Source organism: Dicentrarchus labrax, unplaced genomic scaffold (genome assembly GCF_905237075.1).
Source record: "Dicentrarchus labrax unplaced genomic scaffold, dlabrax2021, whole genome shotgun sequence".
NCBI lineage: Eukaryota > Metazoa > Chordata > Actinopteri > Moronidae > Dicentrarchus > Dicentrarchus labrax.
This window is the reverse complement of record NW_026136720.1, coordinates 14,211,930-14,239,579: the sequence shown is the minus strand read 5'-3', so window position 1 is coordinate 14,239,579 and position 27,650 is coordinate 14,211,930. Positions and strand designations below refer to the sequence as shown.

The 27,650-nt window shown below is 39.0% G+C and overlaps 5 protein-coding genes across 9 annotated transcripts in view; 4 read left to right on the top strand and 1 right to left on the bottom strand.

The window, feature by feature from the left end:
- Positions 1–497: 497 nt before the first annotated feature.
- hexa (hexosaminidase A (alpha polypeptide)) lies at positions 498–8,030 on the top strand. 2 transcript variants are annotated; one of them, XM_051382617.1, is made up of 14 exons: positions 502–832; positions 1,447–1,545; positions 1,645–1,710; positions 1,919–1,965; positions 2,113–2,223; positions 2,314–2,415; positions 2,659–2,791; positions 3,081–3,261; positions 4,321–4,407; positions 4,495–4,567; positions 6,206–6,386; positions 6,614–6,704; positions 6,815–6,922; positions 7,033–8,030. In XM_051382617.1, exons 1-14 carry the CDS (start codon positions 562–564, stop codon positions 7,094–7,096), a joined length of 1,614 nt encoding a protein of 537 aa, XP_051238577.1. In that variant the 5' UTR covers positions 502–561; the 3' UTR covers positions 7,097–8,030. The 2 variants fall into 2 exon arrangements, with proteins under 2 accessions (XP_051238578.1, XP_051238577.1); XM_051382618.1 differs by lacking the exons at positions 6,206–6,386; positions 6,614–6,704; positions 6,815–6,922; positions 7,033–8,030 and adding an exon at positions 5,087–6,199 and having other exon boundaries at positions 498–832.
- Positions 8,031–11,816: 3,786 nt separating this feature from the next.
- Positions 11,817–27,650, bottom strand: part of ccdc33 (coiled-coil domain containing 33) — a 33,869-nt gene continuing 18,035 nt past the window's right edge. For 2 of the 4 annotated variants that reach the window (XM_051382263.1, XM_051382262.1), the window contains 8 exons: positions 27,386–27,581; positions 26,743–26,831; positions 26,504–26,635; positions 26,268–26,361; positions 26,051–26,184; positions 25,750–25,839; positions 25,509–25,625; positions 11,817–13,848 (listed from right to left, as the gene is read on the bottom strand). In XM_051382263.1, coding sequence (XP_051238223.1) covers positions 13,765–13,848; positions 25,509–25,625; positions 25,750–25,839; positions 26,051–26,184; positions 26,268–26,361; positions 26,504–26,635; positions 26,743–26,831; positions 27,386–27,581 — 936 coding nt within the window. In that variant the 3' untranslated portion in view covers positions 11,817–13,764. Of the gene's footprint in view, positions 13,849–25,143; positions 25,414–25,508; positions 25,626–25,749; positions 25,840–26,050; positions 26,185–26,267; positions 26,362–26,503; positions 26,636–26,742; positions 26,832–27,385; positions 27,582–27,650 lie in introns of those variants that run through there. The other 2 variants (XM_051382264.1, XM_051382265.1) reach the window with 2 other exon arrangements.
- nr2e3 (nuclear receptor subfamily 2, group E, member 3) lies at positions 13,856–17,951 on the top strand. Its single transcript, XM_051382266.1, has 8 exons — positions 13,856–14,282; positions 14,583–14,733; positions 14,854–14,957; positions 15,073–15,336; positions 15,581–15,768; positions 15,857–16,097; positions 16,176–16,281; positions 16,394–17,951. Exons 1-8 carry the CDS (start codon positions 14,219–14,221, stop codon positions 16,524–16,526), a joined length of 1,251 nt encoding a protein of 416 aa, XP_051238226.1. The 5' UTR covers positions 13,856–14,218; the 3' UTR covers positions 16,527–17,951.
- On the top strand, positions 17,890–21,165 carry stoml1 (stomatin (EPB72)-like 1). Its single transcript, XM_051382267.1, has 7 exons — positions 17,890–18,062; positions 18,750–18,856; positions 18,940–19,089; positions 19,923–20,126; positions 20,206–20,410; positions 20,532–20,729; positions 20,865–21,165. The coding sequence occupies exons 1-7, from the start codon at positions 17,906–17,908 to the stop codon at positions 21,059–21,061; spliced, it is 1,218 nt and encodes a 405-aa protein (XP_051238227.1). The 5' UTR covers positions 17,890–17,905; the 3' UTR covers positions 21,062–21,165.
- On the top strand, positions 21,212–25,333 carry LOC127353197 (cholesterol side-chain cleavage enzyme, mitochondrial). The gene is made up of 9 exons (XM_051382261.1): positions 21,212–21,783; positions 22,039–22,194; positions 22,862–23,061; positions 23,190–23,393; positions 23,541–23,701; positions 23,803–23,969; positions 24,273–24,351; positions 24,457–24,648; positions 24,740–25,333. The coding sequence occupies exons 1-9, from the start codon at positions 21,536–21,538 to the stop codon at positions 24,860–24,862; spliced, it is 1,530 nt and encodes a 509-aa protein (XP_051238221.1). The 5' UTR covers positions 21,212–21,535; the 3' UTR covers positions 24,863–25,333.

The following is a 27,650-nucleotide window of genomic DNA, read 5'->3' as shown; positions in this document are numbered from 1 at the left end:
CACTTTTATTTACACGTTAATATGTTTTCAAATTGTTTTTAAAAATACACACAAAAATATATTACATCCGATTCAAACACTCGCAGGAACAAAACACCCAACTCCCCCAACGGTTAAAAAAATACCAAAACTTATAACGAATACGACTCTAACATTACATATAATGCTCCACGGGTGTTTTGACTTAGTAAAACTGTCATAATTTGATCTGCATACAAGCAAGCCTTATTTTTGTAGCCTAATTCATGGTAACCTATTTTTTTTTTTCGTCTCCCACAGTTTCCGTTTGCGTTTGCTTCAGTTGTCACAGAACTCAAATGTGTTTTAATGATAAAACCGCAAAGATATGAGCGATTTAAAAAAATAGTTTGCACGGATACGTCTCTTAAATATAAAAAAACACAACATTTAAACACGGTGTAAGGCATTTATTTCACCTTTGATTTAAAAAAAAAAAAAGAAGAAACACCCACACCTTGTGGCCCCGGTCATGTGACTGCATGCTCTTCAGCACCTGACTGGCACAGTTTGACAGTGTAGTGTTCCGCCGGATAGAGTGATATGGAAGTCATGTATATGGTTAGGTCTGGGCGATATACTCGCCTAAATGTGTATTTACTAATACTGAGTGTCCTCCAGCTTAACCTGCACACAGTGGAGGGAGTATGGCCATTACCGCAGGCTTTCACCTCCTCAACGGAGCGGTACCCGCTGAACCCGCAGGCTTTCTACTTTGGTTACGGAAGACAATCAGCCGCACAGCAGGGTTGTTCTGTTCTGGATTCTGCATTTAGGAGATATTTCTCTCTTATTTTTCCAGACTACACTGATGGTAGGTGATACAGTGAGGTTGAATTAAGACTATGGTGAAACAGACAGTAAGATTTTTCACCTTGCTGAAGTTTAAAGGTCCAGTCTAATAAAAAAATAGGAAATATTCACAGATGTACTTACAGTGTTTCTATGGCACTTACATATTTTCATTTACTGTGGCAGCACTATATACCATAATTTCCATAGGACCATAATTTGCTGTGCTATGTGATATGTGATATAAAATGTAATAATGTATGTGCAAAGCCTGGCTATAAGATGAGCTTGTGATTCACACGTGTAAGACTGCTTTATGAATGGACAAAAATAAAGTGCAAAGGGCTTTTGTTTTGAATGTTCTGTTTGTCATGTTGGCTTTTAAAATAGCTCAATGGGCTTTGTGGAGGCAGCAGTTCATCAGTCAGGCAGTGTAGGCCTACCTACTCTAAAACCCCACAATGACAATGAACCAATGGAGTGGCACAGCTTCATGTTTGTGTTTTCAAAATTACTGTAGGTTATAGAATAAAGGTAGTTTGAGCGTGTCATAATGAAATTTCCCAGGCATTACTTCTCTTAAAACATTTAACCCAGCAACTAGTGAGTAATGGTTTCCCTTTTTATGACCAACAGGACGTCTGCATTTCAGTCAGTATAAACCATTTACTGTCGAGGTCAGTATTGACCACGATGATTGTGAGGGTTACCCAAATGAGGACTCTTCCGAGAGATGTAAGTGTTAACAAATGTATATGATGTCACCATGGCAACAACAGTCCCAACAAGTAGGGGTTGATGCATTATCTAACTTGCTTCCTGTTTGTGTACTAGACAATCTGAGTGTCTCTGCAGGACAAGCATCTCTGAAGGCAGAAACCGTGTGGGGTGCTTTAAGAGGTGATTATAACCAATACATTTTAAAAGACATGTACAAGCAACGTGTGAACAAAAGTGCAAAAGATTAAATGAACAATTCAATCAAAGCCTGTTTAGCAGGTTTTACTACATTTCTCATGCTATCCAACATTTACTAACTGACAGAAGAAGCTCACCATTATTTGTGAAAATAAAATGATTGCTGATTACATCCTCTGATTAAGCACAGGTCTGGAAACCTTCAGTCAGCTGGTCTATCAAAATGATTTTGGCTCTGTAAGTCAGAATTTTTTTGAACACTCAAACTCACAAAGCCTCTGAAGTCATTACTCATACACAGTATCAGCTTATTATAGAACTTTATTAATGCTCAGTATGGATCAATTGAATTAAATACCTTTTCTGATTCTCTTCTTCTTTTAGTATTTTATCAACAAGACTGAGATTGAAGACTTCCCCCGGTTTCAGTTCAGAGGGATTTTGTTGGACACGTCACGTCATTATTTACCCGTGCAGGCCATTTTAAAAACTCTGGTAAAAATCAAATGAAATAAAATTAACTTCAGCCCCTCGCTTTTGTTGATCATGCTTGTCAGTGATAGTAACATATGTCTTTCTTGTTAGGATGCAATGGCCTACAGTAAGTTCAATGTGTTTCACTGGCACATTGTTGATGACCCCTCCTTCCCTTATCAGAGCAGCAGCTTTCCAGATCTTTCCAGTAAGGTATGTCATGTGGATGAAGTAATAAAAAAATAATCAGCCACCTCGAGTCATGTGCACCATGACTCTGCACATCCATTATAATTTAGCTTGTAACCATTTTTTATCTGCACTTCAGGAGATGAAACTCGTTATTTTATATTATCCTAAGTTTTTAACTAGGCCCACTGCAAGGGTGATTCATGAGGTGGGAAAATAGTGAAAAGTTGCATCCACCCTGAACAAAGGCTTCTGGCTCTGATTCAGGGGGCTTTCCATCCGATGACTCACATCTACACACAGTCCGATGTAAGAAGGGTGATCTCACATGCCAGGCTGTGGGGAATTAGAGTCCTTCCTGAGTTTGATTCACCCGGCCACACTACATCTTGGGGAAAAGGTAAAATTCAAAAACAAAATGAGCCACATTTGCTTTTAAAAACAACTGTTTTATTTCTCAGCTTCTTGATCTTTAACATATAAAGTACTTGGCATTGTGCCCAGTTTAGTTTCACAAGAATCAGCTAAACCTGCAAATCAAGACTATAAATAGCAACAAAACATGTACTGAATTTTGAGCTTGACTCACTTCTACTTAGGAGGCTACTTGAGTAAAAATGCCTGAACTCAACAGGCAATGAAAGAAACTAAATGCTGAACTAAATCGGAACCTAATATTTATTTTCCAGGGCAACCTGGCCTGTTGACTCCCTGCTACAATGGGGGCACCCCTTCAGGTACTTTTGGTCCTGTTAATCCAGCTTTGCCCTCCACCTACCAGTTCATGGCGAGACTATTTAAGGAAGTGTCATCAGTGTTTCCTGATTCTTACATCCACTTAGGAGGGGATGAGGTTGACTTTTCCTGCTGGTAAGAAAAAATGTGAGAGATCATTTAAATGCTCACTGTTAATGATTTCAACCTGGGCCATTCATCATACATAGATAACTCAGCTATCAAGATTAGGAAGTTGTAAAATTTGACACAAGTCTGGATTTTGTTTGGTTCTGCAAAGCAGGTTTAAAATGAATCTGGAACTGTGGTCAGAGCAATAAGTCCTTAAGCCCAACCTACAAAAGTGCAGGCTTATAGACAGTGGGATCATGACCAAGACATCTTTTCATACTTGAACTAATTTTCAGATACAAATGGTTTGCTTTATTAGATATATAATGGAAGAGTGTTTATATAATTATGGTTTTCTATGAGAACATGCAGGTTATTGAGAAATCGATATGATCTCTTGATGTAATTACCACAATTTAATTTTCACAATGACGTGTAACTTAAGCTACTTATACATGATAGAATATACAACAAAATAAAGTTCCCAGTACACATAACTGCAATTGCATGTTGAGCACTCAGCCAAGCATATGAATGCTGATCATGGTTTCAACTCTCTAATTTTGCCTTTATATCAAAATAAGAGCACACTGTTAACATAACTTCATCCAGGATTAACAAATCAATCCGCAAACTGCGTTCAAAGAACCAAATTAGCTGGATGAGAATAAACTTATAAATACAAATATTTCAGCCTTATAACTGCATGTTAGCTGCAATGAGTTAAACCACTTTAGAAGAACAGAGCCAAGGATTTCCTGGTTTTGATCACTATTGTTTGTTTACATTGTTATTGGACTTGTCAGCGAATAAGGGCACCTTTTATTTGTCTGCAAAGTCCGGTCCTGCTGTTAAAATCTTTTAGTGCCCGACACTGCAGTGTGATCTACATTGTCTGTGTCTGTGTATTTGTTTTCATCTATTCAAAAATACAATATATATATTTTAAAGTAATTGATGTAGGTGCATGTATTTGATTTTACAGTAAAATAAATAGATAAATAGATTTTGTTGAAGTTACCATAAGCTTCTGAAAAATGTGTTTAAACAATTAGCATATAGATAAATGAATTGTTTCCATAGGAAATCCAACCCTGATGTCCGAGCATTCATGCAGAAGATGGGATTTGGCTCAGACTTCACCAAACTGGAAGCATTCTACATGGAGAAGTAGGAACACACAGTGTAGAAAGCTCAGGGGAAAGACACCAACAAACACGTTAACATTACTAATGTCATTAATGTCTCTGTTTCCAGCATTGTGAATATCACGTCAGCTCTCAACAAGACCTCTATCGTGTGGCAGGATGTGTTTGACTACCATGAACGAGTAAGTACACCCCAACAAATAACCTCTATGATGTGAAACAAAACTGTATATTTTAAAGATATTATTTAAAATATGATTAGAAAAGTTGAAATATTACACTGATATTGGTGCAGACGTCTAAAAAAATTATACTATGTCAAAGTATCTGCATTCTCTGAAGGAGATCTTACACATGAAGCATATATTTTCAAACATGTTACATTTTTTCAGACATTCACAGTGTTGGCTCAAGCAAAAATAATATTTTTAAAATGTTTAGAGGGAAATCTGTCACATTTAAACATAATTAGCCTATTATAATTAAAATATTTAGAATAAACACTTGCGTAGTCATCCACATACATGATCTATTATGTTTAACATATTGAATATTTTTTAAATATAACAACAACAACAATAACATTTGACCTCAACAGGTTTAATGGTTTGAATCAACAGACCAACAATGTTTAAAAGTATGTTGTCTGATAAACACAACCAGTTCATGTAAGTCTGATAGTCTACAGCATTGTTTTGCAGCGTAGCTCTCTGTCAGTGGTGGAGGTATGGAGAGAGGGCTGTTACCTGTGTGAAGTACGCAGAGTGGCTAAAGCAGGGCTCAGGGTTATTCTGGCCTCTCCATGGTATCTGGACCTGCCAGGACCCACACACAACTGGGCCCGCTACTACACTGTGTGGCCCCTCGCCTTCAAGGGTCAGAAAATAACCTGTGTGCTGTGGCTTGTACTATTTGCTGTGGTTTTTGTCTTTCATGATAATTTACAGGTAAAATGTGGTTTCCTGTAAAATATAGGACATACATGGCCAAAACATTTAACTGTTAGGCCAACACACAATATTTTATTTGTAGCCGGACCACTAGGTGGCACTGATGCTCTTGTCCATGCATCATTGTTACAGAGACATATTCTCTGTCCCAATTCCATATGGGATACTAATTGTATACAAAAAGTATTGTACACAAATCTTTGTAGCATAGACATCAAAGTACTTTTTAAATTTAATTAAATTTTCCTGTGTGCACACACTACAAACAGTACTTCACCTAGAATAAGTATGTAGTATGGAACTGGGAGCTTCAGAGAGGTGTGCTTGCTGTGGTACATGCTCACAATGCTGTCTGTACAGGCCTGTGGCAGACATGCAGATTTCCCCTAAACACCTAATAAAAATATTGCCATTGGCAGTTATTTTACAAATCTACTTGCGTCAAATGATGAAAGCAAATGCCCAAGTCTATCAGTCATTTGCTTCTGAAGAATTTTTTTTTTTTTTACAGTATAATGGGAGAAGTTCCCATTGTTCTTTCGTTCATTAGTTTCATCAGGCACTTTGCACAGCATGGTGATATTTTGGAGAAGGGATATTCTGATGAGACTTTGAGTTTATTAACAGCCTAGTTTTGACTATGTTATCGCAGTATGGAATCTAAAGTTCAGATGCTTTGCCCCATATGAGGGTTGGGAAGGTTGCCCTTGCTGATGACAGTTCATTAAGGATTTTTTCTGTGTCTATTTTGTGAAATACAAAACACTAAATGTCAACGGAATAATTGATACAAAGATACAGCAGGCAGACAAGTTAGTAGCAATATAGTACAGAAGGGCAAGACAGCATGTTGTTTGTCACCCTGCGCAGATTCCTAAGGACACAGTGCTGCACATCTGGAAGGGCATCCCAGCTAAGTATCAGGAAGAGCTCAGCAGGATCACCAAAGCTGGCATGAGGGTCCTGCTGGCCGCCCCGTGGTACATCAACCACATTTCCTATGGCCAGGACTGGCGCAACTACTACACTGTACAGCCACAGAACTTTTCTGGTGTGTGGATGGCCAAGTACTTGTTGTCCTGGTGATGGTACTTCTCTGGTGATGGGAGCTGCCAATGGGAATTACCATTTATAGAGGCACATTTAGGCCCATTTGCTGAGTTTTCACTTGAAGTGGTTTGATAAATTTGACATGAAGATTCTGATTTGTACTAAACTTATTACCAGCCTGCCCTTAATTAAAAGAAAATCATTATTTTATTCCCCATCCCTTCACAGGTACTGAGGAACAGAAGAAGCTGGTGATAGGGGGTGAGGTCTGCATGTGGGGAGAATATGTTGATGCCACCAATCTCTCTCCACGTCTTTGGTATGAAATTAAAAAGACCCTTAAAATCACTAAACTAATCAACTAAGTAAGTGCAGTAACAATTTCAAAAAATCATTCAAAATAATCACTGATTGCACCCAAAATCTCAGGCCAAGGGCAAGCGCTGCAGCAGAGAGACTGTGGAGTGATGAGAAGCAGACCTCCAATGTGGACAAGGCGTTTCCTCGTTTGCAGGACTTTCGCTGCAAGCTCCTGAGGTATTTTACCTTGGACCTTAAAAGAACTTAGTGCCAGCATACCTCAACAAGACACTGGGATCTTTCTCATAATGTCTTCTTTTCTGTTTCTGCTTCCCTTTCTCCTCAAGGCGTGGCATCCAAGCAGAGCCTCTGTATGTTGGACACTGCAAACATGAGTACCAAGGTGTTTGATGATGTTGGATGGATTAACATTGGAAGATTTTTTTCTGGAGAATATTTTAACTAAGTTCATAGTTGCCTTCTTAGCTGATTTTGGATCTTGCGTGGGACATTTAAAGTGGAGCAAAATCTAAAAAAATAAATAAAAATACAGCCTGAAAGGTTATATAAAATTCATGTACCACTAGATGTCGCAGTAGAGCACCAGCATCTCTGAGCAAAACAATGGGCACCATGGCCGACCAAACTCCTTTGACAGAACCACAAATTTTGCCTTGCAGGTAATCATAAAACACACTGGACAGCCACTTACCAAAACCGTCTTTCAACAGTCTTTCAACACTGGATTGGATTAAATAAAGCCTAAATTAGTTAGATGAAAATAAACAAACGAGCTGCTATGGCTGCCATGTAATGTTGGCGAATCCTCGTCCCGTCTCCTTTTTATCTCCATACATACAACACACCATAGAAACTGTTTTGTACTCAAATAGATTAAATATTAAGTGGTTTCAGGGGACTTTTACTCATATTACTTTAGATGTTGCCATACCTGTGTCTGCACCTCAGATTGTTTTTCCAAGTGTCTGACACCAACATGGAAAGGATCTTTGAAGAGAAAGCTCTTTTGTTTAACAGTGCAATGCAGTACCATGCACACACGGCTAGACCGGATTTGTAAACAAAGCACAGACGGGCTGGGATAGGAACACAGGCAAAGGGAGTGTGAGTGTGTGTTCTCTGCTCAGGATACCATGACTCCACTACGTACATTATACTTTCTCAGGGAGTTATCTCATTACCTGTATGCTGCACTATATTGCCATGTTGATGCAAGTTAAATGCAAAATATAGATGTAGATTTTCAATTTAAATCTTAACTCTGCCAGTATACCAGTAGCTAGTAGTCTTGCCTTGAAATGTAATAAAACAATGTTGTTGTGCACACACTGTCTCTGTTTTTTTTCCTTCTAAACATCTGTTACTCTAACTAATGTAATTCTTAGAGTTAATTAACATTACATGTTGTCCCTACACATGGTGATTTGACAGGTTGCCAGTATAATCACAAAGCTAACCAAAAAAAATAACCACATATTGGCAGTTTAGATTTTCCAGGGTGTCCAACTTTTACTTCTGTATGGAGGAAACCCAGAACATACAAAGCAAGTAAAGACTCCTTTAAGATACCTAAACCATAAAATTGTAAACTACAACTATGCTAAGTAGATATGCAATTGTAAGAGAATGACACCGGAAAAACCTAACACAAAAACACAGCAAGTGGTCTCTGAGCAGAGGGAGAGCAAGGGAGAAAGAAATAGTTCAATTTAAAGCTCATATAGAAGAAATACAGCACAGAAACAGAATTTAAAATTTTGAGGAGAGAATGACATATAAGCCATTAAGTTAAGTTAATATCTACAAAGGAAACCATCTGTTGCTGCAATAATGGTGACAGAGTTGAAGAGAGAGAGAAGCGTGTTGAGAGAAAGAGAAATAGGCTATGAGCAATATACTGTGTGTTGGGTGCGTGAGGGAGAAAATAGGCTTCTTCTTTCCTTTCCACAAATAATGGAAATGTTCGCAGGTGTCTTCGCAAGGGTATCAGAAGGGAAAAAGAAGCATTTCCTGTGGTTTCTCGGGTATGTGGTGGAATGTGTTTTGCAACATAATGATAACAACACACACACACAGAATTTCACATTATTACATAATAGACATATTTTTCCTGTGATTTCAAGTATCACATTCTTGTCTGTGGTTTCATAGAGTTGTTAGTTGTTAGATTGCTCCAAACAAAACAAGGTCTAATTTAATGATGGATATCAATCAATTAAACTTTTGTATAGTATCTTTCATACAGGTTAGATGGCTGACAGGCCAATAATAAGAATAATGAGAGTGCACCATGATAGAGAGAAATAAAAACATAATAAAAGCTGAAGTAAATGCAGTAGGCCTGAACAGTTGGATATGACCTAGAAAATCGTATTACTGTTACTGTACTGTAATCAAGCCTATAAATGTTCCAGTCTCACGTACACATCATCTCTGACTCATCAGCTGTGAGTTGACTCAGCTCTCATCAGCTACATTGCTTGTGACTGACCACACTTTTACAACACAGTCAAAGGATTTTTGTCTCCCTCTAGAGGTCAACCCGGGATTGACCGTTAAATCGGCTGTGATGTTGCAACAGTGACTGAAACTTTCAGTAAGACCTGTGCAGTTACAGGTGAGACAGCACTCATCCCGTGCCTCCTGACAAATAGAGAAAACGGAAACCCATGGGGGTATCTGACCACTTTCTAAAGTCCACAGTTAACTGAGAGGGATCCATTTCTGTCCTTGTATTACCTCTAATGAGCAAATGCATTTAGATAGAAACATATTTAGGTTGGGTGGAGGCACTTATATGATTCAAACATGTTTTTCAAATGGGGGAACACTTTGGAGTACAGCAGGGGATAGATGACATTTTTTATATTAATTTTGAAAATATCAGTCATAATTCCTAACATAGTCAAGGCAAAACTGTCAAGGAAGTAAATTGTAAATGTAACTCATCAAAAAGATGCAGTTCAATGCAACTACAGTGTTGTCTTTGTGTTATTGTTGAGGACTAAAAAAACATTTCCATGAATTTAGTGATGGATTCTAAACATTTGAAATGAAGTGTTTTTGTGTAATTTACGTAATTTGTAAATTTGTAAAGGCTTTTCTTTCCAGGCTGAATAATATATTTCAAATGGGGGAAAAAAAACTTGAGAATCACTGGAAAAGAGCATGTTGGGCTCTCTTTTTAATATTTATTCAGGATGTCATTAGACAACAAAAGAACAAGGCGGATGGATAATGGTGTGACAAAATTATCAATTAGCTGTAAGAAAAGCAAACAATTTCAGGTTTGAAACCGTTTAATCGTGTCAGTGTTCATTTATATTTAAGTTTCTGCTAGTTTATTTTTAGTTTTATCTATGCCAAATAGCGTGAGCTTTTATTTACAGGACATAACCAAACAAGATTCTCAGTTCCTTTGTCAGTGATTAAATGGACTTTACAGACTCACTGGTGTTAGTTTACCTGTTGAATTGAGTGGACATGACTTTGATATGGACTGAGACAACTGATTTTCTCATCGAATGGATTACAGTAGTGGCAGCAGATGGCAAGGCGGGGCAATCCCTGGGAGGCATAGTGCTGACACCTCAATCCTTCTACTTCATCTGACTTGGGGGGGACCAGAGGAGACGCTGAACTGAACCTAACAAAGCTTAACCATGCAAGCTTAGTTAACCATTCTCTGCAGCTATTGGAATCAGGTGGATATGCTGAGTGCAGTGTAACATAAGCTTATGTTGTTGTAACAGAGCAGGCATAAGATTATCCTGCTGGGACATATTACTGATCTTATTCATCTGAAATTGTTAGCATTACATTTTAGGTCTGTATAAAAAGTGGGTTTTTTTTAAGTTTATTTTATTATTTTGATTATATATTTTTTTTTCATTATAAAAGTTGTTTAACTATATACAGAGTATTATCATAGTCCTAAAGGAATTTGCATTTGCATTAGGATTATGAATTCAAAGCACACGAAAATTAAAAATAAGAAATACATAATCAATTATGACATATTGTATGCTTTACCAACTTGAGGCACCTGCTCCCTGTGCATAAAGAGGACACCGACAACTTTAAAAGTTAATCTCAGTCAATAGCTGGCATTCAAGATTATATCAAAAAGCTGCTTAGACTGATACAAAGATTTGTGAATAAAGGGCATCCTCTGAAGGACACTAAAAGTATGTCTGGCACATTTGTGCCTGCGGCAGTGCATGTGCCTCCAGTGTATTTGAAAATATGTAGAAAGGTAACAGCACTCTCACACTTAACTAAAGCTGATCTGTCTGATCTGCCAAGCAAATGAGTGAGGGTTTTACTGGTGACGTGCTTCAAATCATCTGCAGGGCTCTGTCATCATAAATGTTTCCACTAAATACTTAATCATCCATTTGGCTCATGGTAGCAGGCTGCTAAAGGTTGGCTGCATCTGCGTAACAATCAGAGGGCTGAGGAGTGAAGAAACATGACAGTTATCCCTGCCAGGCAAAACCTCAAAGCAGCGCTTTGCTGATGGCAGCAGCATCTTCTCGGTGCCGACAACTGGAGAGTCAGACACCCAAAAAAAAACCCACGTATGCTCTGTTTATTGTGTGTTCACAAACATGAACTGGAAGGAAACATGCAATCATTCCTCAAAGATGACCTTTTATATGCACCTGTTATATGTACATCTAAATTCCATGTCTAGTGTGAAGAATAAGATAATCAGCTCACCCCTGACATGTGAGTAACACCTGCGTTATGTAATCTGATACAGCACTCTAGATTACCATACTCAGTACTGCTTAGGTCAGTATAAATGTGTATATGTGTGAGTAGGTTTAGATGGTGTTTTGAGTATAAATGTGTACTGTACCACACCTGTAGTGCAGTGGAAATGCAAATGTGTGTCCATAAACTTACCAAACTTAATTGACTATGTCAAATTTTCTTCACTGGCTGTCTGACCGAACGCAAATTCTTATTTTTTATGTCAGCCCAGTCTGGATACAAAGGACTGCAGGCCAAGCTACCAGGCCTCAAGGCATTTATATTGTGTATTTGTACAAACCTTTGGCAGGTTCATTTGGCTTGGGCATGTATGCTCGTCACATTAGTCAAATTGTTGTTTTTTGTACACGAGCCGAAGCAATACAAGCTTTAATAGTACACAGTGATACAGTGATTTACATACATCTAACGTAAAGCTATTTAAAGTGCTTTACATTAAGCAAAGAAGTGCATTACAACATTAAACAAAGCACAACACACTAAGGAGAATAAAATCAATTCAAGTAGAGTAAAACAAAATTAAGCACAAACAATTGTCCCAAATTGAATAAAGAAAATACAAATGCAGTAGAGGGATTTAATAAAAGAAAACAGGAAACAGAAAATAAAGTGATTTAAGATCATTAGGAAGTTGGTTTCTATTTATATGCATCACAGTGGGCTAAATGCATCTCCACTGCTTTCTGACTTGAGGTAATACTCAATAACCTCAAGCATATCAGAAATATATATATGAACTAGCAGCAGCAGCAGCACTAGTATAAGATAGTATACAGATTTAAGATTGACTGTACTATTGCATCTGCAGCCAGTTTTCCCTATGTGATAGCTGTATTAGTGACGTGCCTAATCCAAAACTAATTCGCTGCGTACTATTATTATGTACACCATTCCAACTATTGGAGCTTTCCAAATCTAAACTTTTTTGTCCTTGTTTTCAGGATTATACAATTCATTCAGACAGCAGGCTTGTGTGTGTGTGTGTGCGTGTGTGTGTTCACAACCCTCATAGACAGCCCCCAGTTTGTAATCCTTTTATACACCAGTTTAGGCCAACAGAAAGAGCTCTGTTTTCAATACGACGTTGTTTTCCTAAAATCAAGAGTGACTTAATCAGGATTACATACAGAAATTAAACTGTGGACATGGCACATCAGTACTTTTTGTGTTTTTGCTACTTTCTGATCTGATTACAGAGCTGAATTAGATGTTATTAGCGATATGCAATGACAGCCATCAGCTTAACGTGATTCCAGGAGTTGTGAACACGCAATAACAGTAAGTTGCACTTGAGTTACTAATTAGGTAGACGGAGGCTCCACAGAGCAGTCACCATATGGCAGAAGAATGGAATTAAGGGTCAACTTGTTGCTGCTCTTTCAATCTCTCCACTAATTGTTTTTCTTCTCATCACCCCCTTTCGTGATCCCCCTCCAAGAAGGGGACCACATTTCATGGAAGGTTAAGCTACTTTGCTGATTTGGGGTGGCTATATTCTCCTGAGGCCATTAATGTCATTGACTGGGCCAATATGGCACAGAGGGAATGTCTTAACTACCTTGTTAACCCCCATGCCCTGCTCACAGAAAGGTGAACATATGTGTGCAAGGGGTGGGACAAATAATCCATATTGCAATGTTTTGTGAGTCTCTTGTTGATTAGTTCTAGTCAAATAGTTCACTTGCTGACTTGTAGTCAACTTCTAAAACGTGGGTAGTAGTTGACTACCTATGGATGATCTTAGGAAGCATCAGGTTGTGCACCACTGGAGTAATATTTCTTCTAGACTGGTGTTAAACAGGTGCAACATGTAATTATTATTAGTTTTATCTATACTGACAATAGATTACAGCTTGAATGAGACGTGTATTTGAACCGTACAACAAATCAAAATTACATAAAATCTTCCAGCAATTAAAAAATGGCAAAATAAGAGGTGCGAAAATGCTATATGATCATACACTGGCCCCTTGACTGGCATGAGTGAGGCTATTCTCCATAAAATACATGGTAATAAGAACATATTTGATAATCTGGGAAAGGTACAAAGCAACAACTGAACAGTGAATAATCTAAACAACAATGCTGATCACAGTTACAATCCGCAGACAATGGTGACCTTTACCTTGCAGCAGCCAACTTTATTCAGTAATTATATAGCAGTGTGGGTGAGAAGTAAAATATATTATTTAAATTTGTGTTCACTTTTGTTAAATACAGTAAGTGGTGTGACTGATTGATTTACCATTATAGACAGTAAAGATTAAGAGGATGACAAATCAGCATTTGCTTACACAGCGCTTATTGCTAATCTCCTTGTCTTCCTTCAGAAAGCCCCCAGACGACTGAGGCTTGCACTCATTCTGGCAGAGAGAAGGAAAGAAGAAGACAAGTAGTGACTCTATTGACTCCCCATTTCATCAGAAACGAGAAGAGAAAGTCAACAGCACTGGATCAATTTCATTGACAATTTCTGGAGTAATGCTCTGATGATATATGAAGAACTTACGCTATAAACTTTAGTGGAAAAAACAACAAACCCTAGATCTATTGTGTTTTGGAAGTATTGCCATTTGTCAACACTTCACAAGAAAAAATGTGTTGATCCAGCCAGGCAACCACACAAAGAAAAACTTCATAAAGAGAAGGAAATACTTTTGGGATAATCTTATATTTGTTTAAAAACAATTTATGAAGTGAAGTGAAGTTCAGACAGTAGAACAGCAGGACCACATGACCAAAATGAACATGTTTTCTTCTGACAACTCTAATGACTTCACAGATGGAACTGAAGCAGGTAAGTCACTCATTATTGTAATATGCAACTGCTGAAATATGAAAGATCTAAAAAAAAAAGTTAAACAATGAATACAAATTAAAAAAACAAGAACTTTTTTTCTGTGCAGATCATTTTCTTTGTCAAAATTATGATGTGCATATTTCTGTTTCTACACAGAGAAATATGCACAACATAATTCTGCCAATTGGAGGGAAAAGAGACCAAATAAAGAAATGATTTAATGAAAAAAACACAACTAAGCCTAAAAATTATGTGAAATAATATTAAGTATTCATTTCTGCTGTCTGTTCTCTACAGAACAAAGTTCAGTCCCAGGTAAAGCACTTGGCCATGGCCTGCTTTGTAAAGTGTGTTCTGATTCAAGCAGTGGTAAACACTACGGCATCTATGCCTGCAACGGCTGCAGTGGGTTCTTCAAGCGCAGTGTAAGACGAAGACTCATCTACAGGTGAGCAAATTTTTATCCTATAGTCAGAAACAGTAATTAAGAAATACAATTGTATTTTATATTAGTATTTTAGTACCCAGTATCTTTATCAGAATTTTCTTTGCCAATACCACAAAAAAGGTGTCAGGCTGGAACTGGCAGATGCCCTGTTGACAAGGCTCATAGAAACCAGTGTCAAGCTTGTCGACTAAAGAAGTGTCTCCAAGCTGGCATGAACAAAGATGGTGAGAAAACTGAATTAGGTTGATTGTGTAGAGTATATTATCTGTGCATATATAATTGATTACCTGAAGCATTGACTGGTTCAGATAATATATTATTTATCTGTCCCTTTGGCAGCTGTGCAGAATGAGCGACAGCCTCGAAGCACAGCCCATGTCAGTCTAGACTCTATATGTGTGGACACTAAGAAGGAGCTCCTAGCCACCACACGTGAGCTCACCTCCTCTGCTACCTACTCGTCAGTCATCTGCAGACCTCTGGTCACTTCCTCTGTCACCACCTCTGCCACCACACAGCCCTGCAGCAACCCCAATAACAACCACCGCTTTATGGTCAGCCTGCTGACTGCAGAGACCTGTGCAAAACTGGAGCCTGAGGAAGGTGAGATCATATGATAGGAGTTAAATTAGGGTGGACACAACAAGTACCCACTTAGATGGGGCAAAATTATTTAGAAAATACATTTCATGATTTGGTTTTGCTACTTAGATCGGTAATAAGTGGGGTTACCCTTTAAGGATGATATAATAAGCTATATACATTTAAAATGGTCTTGCCTGATGCATTTAAACAAAAATAAACAATATTGTACTCCCAGTAGCCTAACTCTTTCTCTAATGTACAGTGGAGGAGAATATTGACGTGACAACCAATGATTCAGAGAGAGACCGGACTCCCTCTGACTGTCGCATGTCCCCATACACCTCCAGCTGTTCAGAGAGTATATATGAGACATCGGCACGACTCCTCTTCATGTCTGTCAAGTGGGCAAAAAATTTGCCTGTTTTTGCTCACTTGCCATTTCGAGACCAGGTGAGACTGACTGACTTATGTTTTACTGAACCGATTTAAACATACACACATTGTGTGTGACTGATAACATGTATTTCCTCTTCCTCAGGTGATTCTCCTTGAAGAAGCTTGGAGCGAGATGTTCCTCTTGTGTGCCATCCAGTGGTCCCTGCCCATGGACAGCTGTCCTCTTCTGTCTCTGCCAGATCTTTCTCCCACACAGCAGGCTAAGATCAGCCTCCCCACAGCTGACCTGCGCATCCTGGAGGAGGTCTTTAATCGCTTCAAGGCCCTGGTGGTTGACCCTACTGAGTTTGCCTGCCTGAAAGCCATTGTGCTGTTCAAGCCAGGTGAGGAGTTATTCCTTCCGCAATATGTCTTTGTTATTGAATGGACATTGTAACTAATGTCGGCTGTTTAACTCGCAGAGACACGCAGCCTCAAAGACCCAGAGCAGGTGGAGAATCTGCAGGATCAGTCACAGGTGTTGCTAGGTCAGCACATGCATTCAGTATACCCCAGCCAAAGTGCCAGGTAAGCCTGAGGCAACTCTCTGACGTACTACAAAGATCTGCAAGCATCTGGAGTATTAGTCATAAAATCCTCAATAAAAACTACTCACTCCCCTTTGTTCTTGTCCATCAAGGTTTGGGAGACTGTTACTTCTGCTGCCATCCCTCCACTTTGTGAGCTCTCAGAAGATAGAGCAGCTGTTCTTTCACAGGACCATCGGCAGCACACCAATGGAAAAACTGCTGTGTGACATGTTCAAAAACTAAACAAGCATCTAGGGAAGCCGAATGAAACCCGCTAACAAAACACAGTAAACCAGCCCTCAAGCAACATGTTTTATAAATGTATATTTCAGTTAGGGCAGTCAAATTAAATAAGCATACAGTGATTCAGTGATTGCTGCACCATTTTCTTTTAAATATTTTTTAATAAAGAACCACAGACAGAATTATTTTGTGGTGGTACTTAGTTGCCAAGAAAAAAGCATTTTTGTTACAGTATATGAAAATGAGGATATGTGTTTTGAATGTAAGTATTTGTCCTAAATAAATATGGAAAATTTGTATTTGACAAATATGTTGATCTTGGGTCGTTTATTCCTTTCTTTCCTTTTCCTTCACCAACCTGAGCTTGTAGATGAAGCTCTCACGTCTTCCCAACTCACCTGCTGTTAAAACAATGAGAAAAAACTCTTCCACCTCCACTTTCCCTAGCCTCTCTTGCACCTTGTTTCTTGCTTCATGCGTTTTCTTCTTGAAAAAGCTTCTTCTTATATCGACAGTTATCTACAGTTATCCACAGTTTGCTCACACAAAATTGCACCGATGTGTCAAGTTGAATGACACACAGAAGACCAGTTATTGATCAGTTATCATATCATGTTATTTTTTAATATATACTCAGAGTGACAGATGAATAGAGTTATAAGCTCTATTTTTTATTATTCTTATTTTAGTAACATATATATTACATATCAAATATATATAAATACAATATTTATTTATTTGTTAGCTCATGGGCTACTGATTAAACATCCGGGGGCCACTGCCATAAACAACCACTGCTATAAACAGCACAACTATGTACATTTAAGTTGCACATGAACAGTTTAGTTTTTTGTCAAAGTTGCTCAGATATTTGCACACCATTTTTTTTCACTTGCATATTGCATATAGTGTATATACCTTTCATTTATAGTCTTATATTTTCTATTATATTTTGTAATATTCGTATTTTGTGAGATCTTATTGTACTTCCACTTCTGTACTCTTGCACTACATTCCCCTATGCTGCTGTGTCTGACTTCAATGTGTCCTACGGGGGATCAATAAAGGCACATCTTATCTTATCTTAAAGATAAAGGTTTATGAACTTCGGGCTGTGTCCCGTAATGGAAACTGCAGCTGGGCTATAGCGGCGTTAGGTGGCGGTAATGAGCACATTTACTGATGAATACGAGTCGACAGTAAACATCAAGAAGAAGAGCTGGAACAAAACACGGAAAGACGCTACTCTAGTTAGTTAGCACGATTAGCTAAAGCACCCTGCGTTTTATTAACCATAACTACTTTATTTATGCTATGTCAACCAGCCGGAGACTGACAGTTGATATGAACTTGCTTTAAAGAAGAAATAACAGTTCACAATGTTTAGCAAGTCGTACCAGCTGCTCCCTCAGAGGGACTCCACAAGTCCGAGGACTCCTGGATTGTTTGTGGACACTGATGGCTTCACACAGCCCGGCTACCATAAAGGACTTTCATTTGACAACATGCCCAATGTTTCTAAATACGACTTTACTGGTAGGTAGCTGAAATAACTGCACTAATAATAAACTATGGCACCTGGCTTATGTTCGTTGGACGTGGTGAGTTCATATGAAAATAATCTAATGAAATGTATTTCCCTTTCCCTTTAACATGTTCCCTGTCTAAATATGAGTGGTTTACCTTTTATTATAATAAGTGTTATTACTGCTTCCAACGTCACCTTTAACTATTTTCTTTATTTTGTCTTGCAGTCAGGTGAAACACAGTAAACACTAACAGACATAAACACGACACATTAAACTAATAGAAATCTGTGCAACTTATGCCAAAACCCACGATGCTACATGGCATTGCACGTAATGCAAGGACTTGAATCAGAGTCAGAATGAGACACATCAGCATAGTCAAAATAGCAGAGGATGATATAAACTGAAATTTCGTCCCTTGGATGAATCAAACTCGATGCCTACTATTCCCATAATGCAACTGAGTAGCATGTTTTTTGAGACCCTTCCTGCTTGGTAAAAATCACTTAATCTCACTTAATGACTTAACTGACATCATTCAAGTGATGTCACTTTCTCAGACTAAAGAAAGCGCCCATTAAAGCCACAGGCCCCATCATGCAACTGTTTTCTACAGACCGAGTAGGTCTCCCAATGACTGCTTCACTAAACAAACTCCTAATGATGACTTTTTTGTTTGTTTCTTTGCTTTAAGATGCCTCCCAGGGATGGTTGTCGTGGATTTGCAACCTGATTGTTATCTTCCTCGTCTACATCTGTACCTTTGTAACATTTCCTATAACAGGATGGTTTGTACTGAAAGTAAGCTGAAATTATTACTCCCACAACATGTCTACTCTCTTGTTGAGAATAAAACAAACAACTGAGACTCATTTTGTTTTTAGACTGTGCCTAACTACCAGAGGATAGTAGTATTTCGTCTGGGTCGAGTGTGTCCTCCAAAGGGCCCTGGTATTGTCCTTGTGCTGCCCCTCATTGACCAGTGGCAGAGAGTAGACCTGCGCACCCGTGCTTTCAACATCCCTCCATGCCAGGTAATACACTATACTCCCTCCATCATTAGTTAGCTGCTGTTGTTCCTGAAGCACTAAATAAATACAGAGAGCAACTGTGGTCAGGAGTAGTTTCCCTCACATTGTCCCACAGGTTTATTATTATTTACAATGTTTCAGGTTTGTCTTAAAACAATTGTCAGGTTCTCATATGTACATTAAAACATGATTTACTTTGGTCATTCCTCCTGTTAATACTGGAAGATAACAACTTCATTTGTTTAACTCAGACTTACTTACTTTACTTAGTTGGATAAACTTTTTACTATATTTTTGCACAGAAGGAGGACTGTAGAGTTTACACCACGTTACTTTAGTTAAAAGTGCTTTAGGAACAGATTTACTATTTACCTGTGTGAACCATGTCGATCATTTTCTGATCAGATAGCATAATGTTTTAGGTGTAATTTCAATGTGTGAGTTTAAGGCAGTTTTTAACTCAAGCATTTGGAAACAAAATTTAAAGACAGTGATGAAAACATGTTGGGTTATGGAGGTCTTCATAGATTGTAGAAGGAGGAGTCGTAGTTCCTTAGCGGTCATGTCAACTTCAAGCAACATCTCTGTTAGTTGTGTGTGTGATTTGTTTCGTCCTGCAGGTGGCACTCTTGGTGCACTGTTGATCAGTGTGAAACTGGAGAAAGTAAACTGATACCAGGAAAACTCTGAACTTTGTGTATTGAATGTCATGTATTTAGTCTTATGTCATCCCTTAGTCTTTCTATACATGTCTCTATATTCCTTAAATAGTGACACATTTTAAATGACCAGTGTGAAGCCCACCACTCATAGAAAATTAAATTATGTCACTGTAGGTGACTACTCGTGATGAGGGTGTGTTGGCAGTGGGAGCAGACATCCAGTTCAGGATCTGGAACCCCGTCATGTCAGTAGTATCAGTCCAGGACCTGAACGCCTCGACCAGGATGTCAGCACAGAATGCTTTGACCCACAGCCTGGCCAAGAAGACTGTCAGGGAGATCCAAACAGAGAGAGTTAAACTGGGAGAATATCTCGGGGTGAGTCTACACCGGAGCTACTCTCTGCTGGCTTTTCACTGCATCACATCAAACTTACATGCTTTCTTGCTCTGTACAGATGGACATAAATGAGCTGACTCGGCACTGGGGGCTTGAGGTGGACAGGGTTGAACTGACCCTGGGCTCTTTACTAAAAGCACCAGATGAAGGGCCCTCTGGACCCCTCATCATGCCTCCCTCTGTGCCTGGACTTGAAGGTCTCACTGGCCCCATTCAGCAGTTGGCCATGCACTTTCTGGGCCACAGTTCACAGCATCAACAAAGTATGCTCCTGCCACACACACACACACACACACACACACACACACACACAAAAAATTGTTTTTGTGCAACATGTACCCGTTATCATGATGTTTTGTGATACATCTGTTTTTTACTCCTCAGAGGACAGCATAACTTTTACAGATGAGCACAGCACTGCACCTCAGGCAGTTGGGGCCACAACAACTGTTGAAGAGCTGCTCGGTGGGGTCAAACTCGTGCTCTCTGAAACTTTGGTCCACCAGGTTGGGGCCTCTTTCCAGTTTGACATAAGCTCAGAAGATGGACAGCATCACAGTTACTATGTGGATTTGAGCCAAGGTGATGGTTCATATATGGCTTTAAGAACATTGATACAAATCCAAGTTGTACAAAATGTGTCTAATGATGCTCAAATGTTTGTAGTAAAAGTACAGTTATATATCAAATATCTCCATTGCTCTGTGTGTTCTGTAGGTAGCGGTGCAGCTGGAGCAGGGTTGTTGTCAAGAGAGCCAGATGTGACACTGAGTATGAGTGACAACGACCTTCTGGCCATGTTCCAAGGCGAGCTACAACCATTTGCTGCTTACACCAGTGGCAGACTTAAAATCCAGGGAGACATTAAGACTGCAATGAAGCTGGAAGAACTCATAAAGCTGCTTAAGAAATAACAATCATATTACCATTTGTATAGGTATATATTAAGTCCTAAATTTTAACTGTAGACTGAAAGTTTTTCATGTATGCACTGATTACATTTGTTATTTAAACTAAACTTCTGTTATGGTTTCGTCTTTTGTGGAAGAAACATTCCTTGAGGTCCAATTTTGTGGCTGATTCAGATGAGTTTTATTCACTGCGCAGTTGAGACAGAAGTTCACAACAAAGCTGTTTGTGACCAGAATTATATACAGGGTTACAGGAAACAATCATGCTAAACAAAAGGTGAGGGCCGTACTCTCCCTCACAATAGAGATACTGTTCTGTGGTGTATTCTGGCTGTAACGTTAAACTGGAGAACCTTGATCACCGCAGCAAGGGGGGGCTGACTATTTAGACCAGCCTCCTTGTTTTGCACCAGACGTCCCTGGGAGAGCCAGAGTAGCTGCTGAAGGTAGAGAAGAGTGAGCATTTTTGTTGTCGGGATGGCCAGGTGGAGTGTGTGGCGCAGCCCTGTGATGCTGACAACAACGGGTGTGCGCTGCAGCAGCAGTATGCCGGTGGTCAGACATGTGTACTCGGAGAGCAGCAGCATTGTCAGGCCTTTCAATGAAATTCCTGGACTGTGGAAGAATGGGGTGGCTAACTTGTACAATTTTTGGAAACTGGATGGCTTCAGAAATCTTCACCGCATCATGTTGCAGAACTTCAACACTTTTGGGCCCATTTACAGGTACGGAAGGCAGTTTGCGTAAATCTTAAAGTGATTAAATAACTCTGCGTGTCACTGCCGCCTATGTTGGGTAAATAGCATAAGTAGACAAAACAAATGAGTTTGAATTGCGTCACTAGGTTGAAACTATTTTCTGATCAAAATATAAACATTTTTATTTATGAAAAATATCTGTGATTGACAATCTACAAGGTCATGTTTTCTAAAAACAAGAAGCTGACGTGGCCTTTTCACCCTTCTTTTCCTCTGACTTAGAGAAAAAATAGGTTATTATGAAAGTGTAAATATCATCAATCCCGAAGATGCTGCTATCCTGTTCAAAGCGGAGGGCCATTATCCTAAAAGGCTGAAAGTTGAAGCCTGGACGTCATACAGAGACTTCAGGAATCGCAAATATGGAGTTTTACTGAAGTATGTGGTATTATTATCTCTTTTTACATGTATAAATCTGTAAATTCTGTTTTACCAGTATTTTGTTTTATTAAGACTGCCCAATAGTTGCTTTGCTAGTTTAAGTTAATACCTGTAGAAGAAAATGTAATACCTAATAGTTTTGGTTTTATTTTATTTTAAATATTGTCTTTGTGTACTATTAGTCAAGGCTTATTTTCTCTGTCTGCCCTTTATGCTGCATTAATAAGTTCACCATAATCAGGTTTTTTATGAAGCAGGGACCAGTGTGTAGGATTTAGTGGCATTGAGCAGTTCCGTTGCTTATTGCAACACCCTCACTTCACTCTCCCCTTCTGAGCACATAAGAGAAAGTACGGTGACTGTGAAACGTGTGAAAAACACTTAACGGCCCTATCTAGAACCAATGTTTGGTTTGTCCATTCTGGACTACTGTTGAATCATTGCAGTTCAACATGGTGGACTAAAATTAACAAAATTACTAATTTTAAGGTAATAAAAACACAACAAGTCTTGTTTTCAGGTGATTATACAGTAATTAAACGTACCTATGAATATTGTGTTAAATTTCTGCCAATAGAGCTTCCTAAATTTTACACACTGGACCTTCAAGTACAGATCCTTTTCTTTAGCTAAAAATTCTTCCACATATCCAATCTTTCTACAGGAATGGAGAAGACTGGAGATCAAACCGTGTGATCCTCAACAAGGAGGTGATTTCCCCAAAGGTGCTGGAAAACTTTGTGCCTTTGCTGGACGAAGTGGGCGAGGATTTTGTGGCCAGAGTTCACAAAAAGATAACGCGAAGTGGCCAGAACAAATGGACCACTGACCTTTCTCAAGAACTCTTTAAATATGCACTAGAGTGTAAGACAGGCTTTTATCTCTCTTGATATTCAAGTATAATTTATTTCATGCACTGTGTAGACCAGTGTCCTTTTCTTTCTCACACTGTGCTTGGCTTTGTCTGTCTTTGTTCATTGTGTCCTACACAGCGGTGAGTTCAGTGCTGTATGGGGAACGCTTGGGTTTGATGCTGGACTACATTGACCCTGAAGCTCAACATTTCATTAACTGCATCACCGTCATGTTCAAGACTACCTCACCCATGCTTTACATACCTCCTGGGCTGTTGAGGCGGATTGGAGCGAAGGTGTGGCGGGACCATGTGGATGCTTGGGATGGGATCTTTAATCAAGGTAGGGCTGAGAGAAACAACAGGTTGAACACTTTTAGTTTGATTGGCTTTGATTAGTATCATTAGGGTATTTGATAATCACATATTCTATTTTGATCTTTGTACTACATATGTTTCCTATTTCATTTGTATTCTTTTGGTGCATCAGCGGACCGCTGCATCCATAACATCTACAGGCAGTTACGGCAGGAGACTGGGACTCCAAAGAAATACCCAGGAGTCCTGGCTAGCCTGCTCATGCTTGACAAGCTGTCCATTGAAGACATCAAGGCTAGCATCACTGAGCTAATGGCTGGAGGAGTAGATACAGTAAGAAAACAATTACAAAAATAATTTATTTCAGGAATATGGCTTCTTCTTGGGTTTCTTAAGAAAGAAAGCTAAAAGTTTATGCTGTGTGTGTGTTTCAGACCTCTATAACGCTGCTGTGGACATTATATGAACTAGCTAGGCACCCCAACCTCCAGGAGGAGCTGAGGGCAGAAGTGGCCGCAGCTCGGGCTGAAAGCCAGGGAGACATGTTGGAGATGCTGAAGCGGATTCCTCTTGTTAAGGGAGCTTTGAAGGAAACACTGAGGTGAAAAAAAAAAGGCTGTGTCATACAGTAATGCTTTTAGTGATGCTGTAGAGATGTCAGAATGTTGATGTAGGTGCATCAGCTCCTAAGTTGTTTTCTTTTTCTTTCGACTCTTTCTACAATACAAAGTGCACCTTGTGTTGTTTGAAATAAGACGGCTGCATCTCATTTGTATTATCAGAAATGCAAATTCCATAACTGTTTAGGAAATAGTAATACTTTTCCCACTAATATATAGCGGTTCTGAAAATGACCTTTGGTTCTGCCATCTACTACCATTAAGTTAGTCTTCTGCTCCTTCAGGTTACACCCGGTTGCAGTGAGCTTGCAAAGATACATAGCAGAGGATATAATTATTCAAAACTACCACATCCCAGCTGGGGTAAGTAAAACAAGTAGAGATGTTTAATGAAAACATAACTAAACATGAGCAGTCTGTTTAGCAGAGTTTTGAGCAGCTGTTCACCTTTTCTGTGTTGGTTTTTAGACTCTGGTCCAGTTAGGGCTGTATGCAATGGGCAGAGACCCCCAGGTGTTTTTTCGTCCAGAGCACTATCAGCCTTCCCGCTGGCTGAGGACAGAGACGCACTACTTCAGGAGCCTGGGCTTCGGCTTCGGCCCCCGTCAGTGTTTAGGACGCAGAATAGCTGAGGCAGAGATGCAAATCTTCCTTATCCATGTGAGAAATACAGAGAATAAAGAGTTTCACCATATTCTGAGGCTCATTTACGCAGCGTATTAACAGTGTGTGTTATCTTCTGTCTTTGCAGATGCTTGAGAACTTCAGAGTGGAGAAACAGCGCAATGTAGAAGTGCAGAGTACCTTTGAGCTCATTCTCTTACCAGAAAAGCCTATAATATTGACTTTGAAGCCTCTACATACTAGTCGGTAACACCAACTTCGAGAGGAAACTGTGGTACATTGTAAGTCGAAGGCTGATTTCTATAGCCCTTTATCACAGTTATTGTAAAGAGCTTCACAAAGCACTGAAATATAAACCCAAAATGAACTCTTCTAACCATAGCTGGAGAGCAAGAAAAAAACATTACGAAAGAAAAACCTAAAAATGTGCATGAACAAATTACCTCAGTAATTATATGTACTGTATATTACTTACTTAGTCATGATGGAAATGTGTAGGCTGTGTGTGTGTACAATATACTGAAAAACCTGGAATGTACAGAACCTTTATTCCAAAAGTATATAGAAATACTATCTACTATACTATCTATAAACCAGTGATGAATACAAAAATTAAACTGATTTCAAAATATGTCTTGTAATATGTAATTGTATTACTTATTTCAACATATAAATATATTTATGAAAGATTAAAAAAATGGGAACATTAAATAAAAGAAAACTGTGTGTGTTTGCAGATCATTTTACAGGCTTCTGCTTCTTCCTTCTGTTTTGTTGATACAGTGATTCTGATACAGATCTCTGTAAGAAGCAGAAATCCTTCCATGTTAAATACATTATACAATAATTGCACATAGCACATTTTATAAAGCGAAGGATAGCTGCTCTCAACTGACCGAAGGAACATTATGAAGGATTGTGGTGGATGTCCGGACAAAACCATGCCTGTGCTCCATCAGTTTGGTCAACATTTCTTGTTTCTGTCTGCCCCATAATTTAGAGTTTTCCTCCAGCTGAAATACATGCAAATGAAGGAAAAGCATTTATTCAACCATGAATGAAACACGGATCATTGACTTAATAAGACCATGAAACATACAGCTCAAGAGTATTATCTTATATATTTTATATTTTCACCTGAGTCTCCAGAGTCTGGACTCTTGCCTCAGCCTTATCCAGTTTGTTCAGTAAACTCAGTCTCTCCTTGAGTGGCAGTGCATCTTTTGTCTGGGGGGGACATGGCATATGTAAAACTGAGATTTTAGTAACTGGAAGACAAAATCTGTGTGGTATGATATATTTAAAAAGTATATATTTTACAATATATTGACATATAAAAGACATGAAATCTGGTCTCTGAGCTGTAGTCAGTCTTCAGACCTTCAATCTGATGAGAGTTGTAAACCATTTCACATTGTTTGAACACTGGTTTGAGTACCTTGAGTGGCTGTGCTGACTGGTGTATAATGACTGGGGCCGGCTGCTGGCGAATCCTGTCCAGCTCTTCTCTGAGACGAGTGTTTTCTGCTGCCAGGGCCGACTCTATCTCTTCCTTAATGTGGTCAGTCTCACCTGCACAAAATGAAGAGATGTTCTGGTGACTGCAAGTGTTTTTGTGAACCCATATTGTTCCCCACCTCACTGATTCCACTTACCTCTTTGTTTTTTCACCACCAGCTTTTTATCACCACTATGTTTATTCTTTTCTCTGAGTTTGCTATCTAATGCCTTCTCCATCTTCTCAATGGTCTGAAAAATTGAGATTGCACAAGTATACAGGATATTATCCTATTATACATTTTGTGTTATTCATAGGAAGAAGCATTCTCTGCTGTAGAATCAGATAGTTATACCATTAAGTTCAGGGCAGACTTTGTATCTGACTCTTCACCTTTTCCTGCTGTTTCACTGTGGCCTCCAAAGTTGCCATTTTTGCTAATCGACTCTGCTGGTACTTCTGATCCTCCTGCTGCTGCTGGTGAACCCTCTGAAGTTTTAGTAGCTCTTTCTCACTGTCATTCTTCTTCACAACACACACGAAGGGAAGACAAAGTAGTAAGTTACACACCAACATGAATTTAATATTACATAGAAGTTTCATTTGTGTAACGTGTACATGTATATTCTAACCTTAATCAGGTCATTCTGCAGCTGTTGGATCCTGTCCCTTTGCAAGGCAGCCTTACTGGTCTCACTGGCCAGCTTGAATTTCAGAGAGGCTTCACAGAAACAGGAGGACACATCGCACACAGCAGCATAAATCTGGGTAATGTTGGTGCATGTGCAGATTTTTTTTAGGTATAGGAATGTGCTTTTAGCATTTGTAAAGTATGGGACTTAAATGTCAATACATTTTCAAATTTAGAATCATCGACATGTCAGTTCTTAAGCTTGGGCATTTGATCAATAATGATCATAACTCCCATCAATAAAGCTTTTTGAAATCAAATGGATTTTCTGTTGGATGGGACTTAAATCCAGTCCCTTTGCTTTGATGCCAGCAGAGAGACCTTCAGGAACATCCTTTTTACTGTGGGTCACAAACTGTCCTTCAGGAGATAAGAGATGCACTACCCACAGAGCTTATCAGGGTCCATGGCCTAAATGAGCTGCCTTATCACAAAACAGCACAGTCTGCTTGGGAATAGACATTTTTCAGACAGAATGCAATTTATTGCTTTTGCGTGGAGTTGGTTTGGACTCATTTTAAGACAGGATAGTAATGAATGTATAATATATAGTTACACATACATAGTTCTCTGCTGTGGCTTACCTATACGATCAGCAATCTCAGCCTTGGTCATGACATCAATGTCTGTGTCATCAAGAAGATCTCGGCCAAGGTCCTGATGCAGAGACAGATCAATGCGGAGCTGGCTGTTTTCTGCCTCCAACGTCACCACCTGTGTCCTCAGCGCTATGATGTCTTCTGCCATCCTGCTCATGGCTGAACGATAGTTTTCTACCTCCTGGTAAAGAAATATGGACTTTCAGTCTTAGACCAGTGGCTTGAAATGGGATATTTGTTATAGTTATTT